Source organism: Adiantum capillus-veneris, chromosome 28, assembly GCF_014529385.1.
Source record: "Adiantum capillus-veneris isolate H3 chromosome 28, ASM1452938v2, whole genome shotgun sequence".
Taxonomy (NCBI): Eukaryota; Viridiplantae; Streptophyta; class Polypodiopsida; order Polypodiales; family Pteridaceae; genus Adiantum; species Adiantum capillus-veneris.
Window position 1 is genome coordinate 61,395,792 of NC_140958.1, and position 8,566 is coordinate 61,404,357.

The 8,566-nt window shown below is 41.7% G+C and overlaps 1 protein-coding gene and 1 pseudogene across 1 annotated transcript; both read left to right on the forward strand.

Moving 5' to 3' along the window:
- The first annotated feature begins 888 nt into the window (after nt 1-888).
- On the forward strand, nt 889-5,345 carry LOC147420536 (uncharacterized; annotated as a pseudogene).
- A 1,672-nt stretch (nt 5,346-7,017) lies between these two features.
- LOC147420537 (uncharacterized) lies at nt 7,018-7,517 on the forward strand. The gene is given in 2 exon segments (XM_086504557.1): nt 7,018-7,201; nt 7,204-7,517. Coding segments are annotated over 2 exon segments (498 nt in total).
- The last annotated feature ends 1,049 nt before the right edge of the window (nt 7,518-8,566 follow it).

Genomic DNA, 8,566 nt, shown 5'->3' on the forward strand with positions numbered 1-8,566 from the left:
GGGATATTTTGAGGAGAAGTGGGTACCAAACCCAACTAAAGTCGGAGCCAGCTCAACCAAACCCCATATTGATCAGTACGATCAATATATCAAGGCTTATGAAGAATCAGAAGCTATATTGGAGCAGCAACCAGTAGAGCCATACACCAAAGCAGAAGTTCAGCACATTAAAGCTGAATTAAGAGGAGATGACAAGGGCAAGGGCAAGGTAGAAGAGTCTAGTCCTGAAGAAGAGGAAAAGATAGTGGAGGAAACGACTACTGAAGTGCAGGTGGAGGTGCCAAAAAATCCTGAAATACAGAAAGAGGAGAAGGCAACGGATCCAATTCAAATGAAGAAAGAGCAATATGATGTTCTAATCGACACAGGATATACTCAAAAAGGCCAAGGAAAGAATTAATGAGGAATTGGAAGCTGCAAAGGACGATCTCATTGAGCTTCGAGAAAGGATGGAGCTTCAGGATAGAACAATCCTAAGGCTTAGGTCCACACCAAGAGCTAGCAGAGCAGGAGTAGAGCCAAAGGGAGCAATAATCCCCGGTCTGGAAGATCAAATTTGGAGTTTGCAAAGAGAATTGCGTCTAGAGCAAGTGTAGAGATTGCACATTGCGGAGGGCTCATTGGCTGCTGAAGAATGACTGACATCAGAGACCCAAGCACTAAGAGCGGAGAATGAGGCCAGACAAAGTGATACAAGATACAGAGGATCAGCAAGAAGAAGAAACAAGAGGGGCAACCGTGGAGCTTCCAGAGACTAGGGAAGCCACAACAAGTGAAGATCGAGCCCCTGCACAAGACGAGACCGCAACCTCCAGACTTACTGAGGAGGAGGAAAAAAGATTTCACGAGCAGATAGAGAAGGCAACAGAGGAGAGTGCAAAGGCGTCCATGGAGTGGGAAAGAAGACTCCTATTCTCCATTGGACTTCAAGGGGTGGATACTAAGGTGCTGCAAGAACAATGGATGCAACCTACATTGCCCCTTCCTCTACTAAAGTTTGAAGTGCTGAAGACAAAGAAAAGGATAGAAGAAGAGCAGTATGCCGCGCTATACGAAGGCGACATCACAAAAGAGGAGGAATCAAAGAAGATAGTAGACTCCCAGCCGAGATGGAGGAAAGGGTGGTTGACAAAGTATCCAACCTACCTAATCTATTTGGTGGAGGCACCCAAGGAAGTTAGAGAAGATGCGACATTCTGTCCAGTGCCATGAGTAGGAGTTGGCAAGAACATGACAGAATCACAGCAAAGAAGCCGAATTGGCTTAATTACCCCAGGATTCCAGGATCGAAGGCGGGAGAGAGAATAAGTAAGGCCTACATGGTGAAAACCCTAACGGGCACCATTAAGCTCTTTACTGGCTCTCCTGACCTTTCGTGTCAAATGCTCAAAAAGATTTGCAAAACATTATTGGCTTGCATTGAGGTGTTCGTGCCGGATAAAGCTACCAGCTCAGCATTGTTTTCAACGGCCTACACAGTCACAGATATGATGTATGATTTAGCCTTGCAGCCATCTCCAAAAGTATTACTTCTCTTTTATCAGAGAATCATGTTTATGCCGAGTTTCCACATGCAAGCCTTTGAGGAGGCATTCTATAGTGGTTTCTTTACTCATGAAAGTAAGATATTCGGCCCTACACTAACTATTGGAAACCTGAGATACGAGTCACATCTTCAGATGCTGAAATCGACGGGACTCCACTAAAGAAAAATCAAGGATGTCATGTTAGGGATGACATGGACACGGAGGGGGGGAGTGTTGAGCGGAGGACTACACCTAGACATTTTTGCTCACACTCATATTTTTGTAAACACTTATTGTAATAAATGTCTTTCCGACATTTCATTTTTGATGGAGCCGATTCATTGTAATTAGCGGGACTCAATTGAGTTTCCAGCTTGTATTCCCCAAGTAGTTTCACCTGCTTATGTAATTAGATTAGAGATGTGTTCACACTTCCAAGGCTGAAGTATAAGAGACAATTATTGTAAACCTAAGGACAAGTTATTTGAATCATTAATCAAGATAAGTTTTGAAGCGCCGTGACTGTGTCTGAGAGAGAGTGAGAGAGAGAGAGTCTTATCCTTTTGCTACGCGAGCTACGGAGCCTCCATTGGAGAAGCGACACCGCCATTGTGTTAGCAACGGCGAGAGCTACGCACCAATACCAAGTGTGCGCGCATTCGGCTTCTACGCGAGGTGAGCTCCCACGAGCTTCTATGTGAGTTTTCTCCCTATCTGTGTGTCGGAATTGAGCGTGCCATATATTGATAGAATCGCAGCGAGTAGAGATACACATTAGTATCATCAGAGTCGAAATTCGGTCACCTGAATTTTTTGGCCTGTCTTCATACGCGTTTACTGCACAAAGTGGTTACAGGTTGAGATTATATTGTAGACTCATAGGGTATTGTCCTTACCTAGTGTAGAGACCCCCCTTTTGAGTTTGAGGCTAATTCGATGACTTTAGATCATGTTTCGGATAGCATTTGTTTGTAGTACGGATTTCGGTCATTTGCGTATTTGAGAACTTAGGTTTGATTTCCTTGGTAGTGATTGTCATTAGAAGTTCGAGTAGGTGATCTGACACTCACTTATTTGTTTCCATGCGCCTGCGGGTCAAGCTCCATCCTCGTCTGACATTCTTGTTTGTCAGTTGAGTTCTCGCTATCATAGCCACTGCTAGCGGCGTAACCGCCCAACAGAGCTTCCGGAGAAGCATGTCTTATATGGGGAAACATGGGTAGGATCAGAAACCTGGTACAAGGATAACATGAACCACATGTACAAGAAACTAAATTGGGAATAAATTATGAACCTAACCTATAGAACAGTTCCCATATTCACAGACATATCTCCACGAGCAACAGTAAGGCCAGAGGAGACAGCTTACTTCGGTGAGACTATCGCTCCAAAGCCTACACTTTTTGAGCCAAAAGAAAAATTCCGAACGTGCGCGTCAAAGGGCAGAAAAATCCTTTGGGACAATGGGGCAAGAAGACCCACTTTTGAACCAAGTGCACCTCCTATGATGACAATGAGTTCAGAACCATATACCATGCCAAGGCATAGAGGGTATATAAATTGTAGAATAGCTAGCCATACAGCTATTGCAGAGCCACCTAGGCCACCACCACGGATCCATGAAGAACCACACCAAACATGAGGAAGAGACACGGGTAGGAGACATGAGGATGAATACAGCCGAAAGGTAAGACCCTCAACCTTACAAAATCTGGTAAAGAAATACGATGGATTGAGGGATCCTTATGACCACATTGCCATTTTTTCCAGGTTGTACATACCGAGCAAGTTACTGACTATCATACACAGATAGAAGGATTTGGTTTGACCTTAGAGAGTAAAGCGATATCATGATTCCAGACGCTAGAGCCCAGCTCTAAGCTTTCACCTCATATTTTGGAGGACGACTTCATATCCGCTTTTTCAAAGATGGGTATCAAGCATGGAGCATCCGCCAAAATCCACTCTTTCAAACAAGAACCCCACGAGACTGTTAGGGATTGTGTGAACAGGCTCAAGCAATACATTGCTAGAAGCCCAGATGAAGAAAATCCAAGTCAAAAGCGACTAATTTCCATTTTCTTGGAAGGCTTGGTAAACAAGACTCTTCACGTACATCTCTACACTAAGAAGCACATAAGTTTTAATGATTGTTGTCTTGATGCTATGGATTATGACGACAACTTTGAAGTTGATGGTGAATCTAGTGGCAATTATAAGAGGACTCCATTAGCAAGAGCCTTGGAATCTAATTCAAGTGCAACCCAAGAAGTAAATCCTGAAGAGATCGATGAGACAGTGCTAAAAAAATGGGACATTTGTATTGTCCTTCTTATAGACCACAATAATAGTATACGGAGCTACTCCTATAGGACCATATGTATGCGAAGGACGTGGGGGTGATCATAGCACAAAAGATTGTAAAAGCTTTTCTCCGCTAGTGAACAACCAGTCCATTAAGAAATACAGCCAAATGTGTTCTTGGAACTACACTCATGTGACTCAAGACTGCAATCATATTGCACGAATGAGAATGGAACAACAAGCGATATACTCGGGATCCCAACCAAGACAACATGTTGTAAATCCTGAGAGAAACCTAGTTCCACAGGAACAAGCAAGGCCTGTGTTAGGAGCTCAACCTCCTGCACCTGGCACTGCATCATTTAGGTATGTGGATTATGAGTACCCATATGTAGGGAGGGAGCCTACAAGGTCTCAACCATATTATACAGGAGAGAGATATCCTCTCATTGAACCCCTGGTTGATATCTCACTAGAACCCAGCCAAAGTCCAAACATGTTTGCTAGAGACGAAAGGGACTTGAGTTCATTGATGCTTTTACCTCAAGGAGTATCGAGACGTATTTACTTGGAGCTATAAAGACCTCAAGGGAGTAGATCCAGAAATCTACCAGCACACAATCCCAATGCGTGAGGATGCCAAACCATCGAAGCAACATCCATATACCTATAATGAGAATTTTGGTAACAAAATCAAGGAAGAAATTGATAAGCTGCTAGAGGCTGAGTTCATTTTTGAAATTGAGCACACGGAATGGGTTTCACCTACTGTGGCAGTACCCAAGAAGAATGGAAAACTCAGGGTGTGTGTCAATTTAAAGAAAGTCAATGCTGCAATAGTTCGTGACCACTGTTCTCTGCCAATTACGGACCATGTATTAGAGAGGGTAGTGGGCAAGAAGGCTTATAGATTTCTCGATGGATTTTTAGGATATAATCAAGTATCGATCCAAAGGATGAGCATAAGATGGCATTCGCCACCACTGAGTGGGGAGTGTATGCTTATAGAGTCACGCCTTTTGGAATGACCAATGCTCCAGCCACATTTCAAAGGCTGATGAGCCAGAATTTAAAGAATACCTTAGATTATTCCTTGAAATCTTCTTGGATGATCTTTGCGTGCATTCCATTGATAGAGAAGAACACATCGAGCACTTAAGAATTGTCTTCCAGAAGTGTCGAGTATATCGCATTTGCCTTTTTCCTGAGAAATGAAAATTTATGGTTAGCCAAGGAAATATTTTGGGCCACATAGTGTCTCGGAATGGCATATCCACTGATGCAGAAAAGATAGTGGTCATTGTTGATGTGCCACGACCATACAATGCAAAAGGAGTTCAAATCTTTATGGGCCATTGCGGATATTATCGTAGATTCATCTACATGTATGCTTCCATAGCTACACCCATGTATGCTCTTCTGGTTGTCTTTGAATGGACAGACGACTGTGAGAATGCTTTTGAAAAGCTTAAACAAGACTTAGTTTCAGCACCTATTCTTAGGGCACCTGATTGAAACACTATTTTCCATGTGCATATTGATGCATCCACTTTTGCCATAGGTTGTGTTCTAGCACAGCCTGGTGAGGAGCAAATGGAGAAGAATATGTACTTTCCTGTGTCTTATGCTAGCCGCCAGATGAATAGTGCTAGAAAAAATTACGCTACCACATAGAGAGAGAAGGTTTAGCAATGATCTATGCTGTTAAGAAGTTTAGGCATTACCTTTTTGCCAACAAATTTATCTTCTTTGTAGATCATCAACCTCTACTTTACCTTGTTAATAACAAGCCATGCCACAACAGGACAGATCGTAAGATGGTTTGTTATTCTACTTGAATTTGATTTTGAGGTTGCTATGAAGAAAGGATGTTCCCATGACCATCTTTCTAGAATAACTTCTGGTGGAGAAGCTCCTATTGGTGTAGACGATGATATTCCTGACGCAACTCTCTTTCAAATTGAAACAACACCTAGATGGGCAAGAAAATAATAGGAGTGCTTACCACTGGCTTTACGAATCAGGGAGGATTAACCACGGAGGGTATTGAGGAGTTAACACAAAGTGCACAATATGTGCTATTCTTGGGACGCTTGTATAAGTTAGGTCTTGAAGGCGTCCTACGAATATGTCCTAATCCGGATCAATACGAAGATATATTGGAATATATGCATATTAGTGTAGGGGGATTTCATGTATCAAGCAAGAGATAGTTCGAAGAGTACTACTAGATGGCTATTGGTGGCCAACCTTGTGTGATGATGTGGAAGAGTATGTACGTAAATGTAGAGTTTGCTCTCTAAGCACACCAATTGCATATGCTACACTATTCCACACCTCCCCAACACTGAAATGGATCTCTTACATCATCAAGAGCTATTTGACTTAGATAAGAATCTTTTAGCAATAGATTACCTTGCCAAATGGGTAGAAGCAAAGGCAACCATCAAGAATGATGCCAGAACCATGGCAAAATTCTAGTATGAGTATGTTCTTACATGCTATGGCTTACCCATAGAGATAGTTAGTGATCAAGGAGTGCACTTTGTAAATGAAGTAATTGAATTTCTCTTGGAAGAATTCATGGTAATTCATAGAAGATCTGTACCCTACCATCCGCAAGCAATGGCCAAGCAAAAAGTATAAATAAGACACTCTGCACTCACTAAAGTGGTTGAAGGAAACTACACGGATTGGGAACAAAAGCTCCATTCTGTTTTATGGGCTTATCGTACTACATACACGACGTCAATTGGAACCACTCCATTTGATCTTATATTTGGGCCGAATGCAATCCTACGAATCAAGTTTCTAATACCAACTTTACGGGTTGCAAAGCAACTAGATGGACGGGCCATGAGTTTTCAAGCCGCATAGATAATCTAGAGAAGTTAGACGAAACTAGATTGACTGCTTTAGTTGGCATCTATGTTGAAAAGCGTAGGCAAAAGTAATGGCATGACACACATGTCAAAATTAGTTACTTTTATGAAGGAGATTTAGTGTTATTATACACTTTAAAGAAGCACAAAAGAAAACTAAAAATGCGAGGACTTGGCCCCTTTTTGTGATCAATGCATTAAGTCCAAGTGGTGTCGTGCGATTAGAAACACTCGAAGGCGAGCAAATGACCAATTTCATTAATGGAAGTCGTATTAAGAAGTACGAAGATCCGCTCACCCAAGAGATGTTGGACAAATTACAAACATCCAAAAGAAGACGAAAAAGTTTAGAACAGCTGAAAAAAGACGCTCAAGAAGAAGCACACTTACGGATGGAGAATGCAAAATTAAACAAAAACGCCACCGACAAAGTACTAGCATTATCACTTACAAATAAAGAAGAATAAAATCGCTTCATTGAACCATTTAGAATATTGAGACAACACAAGCATCAATTGTAGCTCCAGTATTCATAGATACGGGATCAGACACTAGTATTATGTCATATGAGACATGGGAAGAAATAGGCAAGCCTTTACTCCAATCTACTAGCTTTTCTTTTAAAAGCTTTAACAACACTGAGAGCACAAGCATAGGAAAATGCTATGTCAAAATCCGCATTCAAGATGCACCTATGTATGGATTGTTCTATGTTGCTAATAAACAAGAAGCGTTGGAGCGGGTCGTTTTAGGCCGGTATTGGATATGGTCAACCAAGTGTATTTTGCAATGGGATATTCGTTAATATACCTTGAAAGTAAACTATGTCTCTCTAACAGGGTCTAGCTCAAGAAGTACTTCCATGTTGGACACAAGTAAGTTCGATACAATTCCATAAAAGCATCCATAACGAAAACCACTACTAACATCCTTGAAGCTTCTAGCTCAAGAAAAAGCATTCCAAAGCTAAGGAAGGGGACAAGTGAAACAGTGTATGCCAGAGCATTCACTAATGATGACTGCACATGAGCGCTTATAGACAAATGCTAAAAGCACTAAGATGTATTCTTTGCTATCAAAACAAAGGAAGTCATGCCCACACACAACTTTACGTTGGGTGTCAATGGCACTTCTTCAAGCTCAAGGCTATAATGAAGGCAAGTGCAATCTATGGCTTCCCAAGAAGAAGAACTCTTAGCTTCATACAACTCAACCTTCAGATCACACATCAATGACATCTCAATCTACCTTACCAAAGTAGAATTTCACATCAGAATTGTCGTGCAAGAAAACCATTCAATCACCATCCATAAATGCTAAGACTATCCAACAGAGATGGGTGATTCGCGCAGACTATAACAAAAAGAAATGTTGCCCACGAAGGAGCTCCCTCCACCATTGTTTAAGCCACCAACAGTGATTCAAGAACGACACAAGTGGATTGTTGTCACTACAACAATAAAAGTGAAATCTGTAAGTACAAAAATAGAATCAAGCTTCCATAACTTGACAATAAAACAGCGAGCGAGTTATCTTCAAGCCCTCATTTCGCACAAAGCAATGTCGCCGCTAGCAACTGCTTCATCTCAGAAAAAGGCAAAACTACAAACGAATGCCACTTATTTGACCGATTTGGCAATCTCTTAAGTAACCGAAGGATTACTGCACAACACTACTCTATGCATTGACCATGTAGCTTACAACATCCAATGCATAAAAACATAAAAATAAATTCTAGTGCTTCCATAACTTCATGTAAAACAAAGGAGCTAATTGAACATTGTACTACAGGAACCTCACTATGGACACCTGGATGGATACATGTGGTCCATGCATCGACCCGGATAGCTCGCA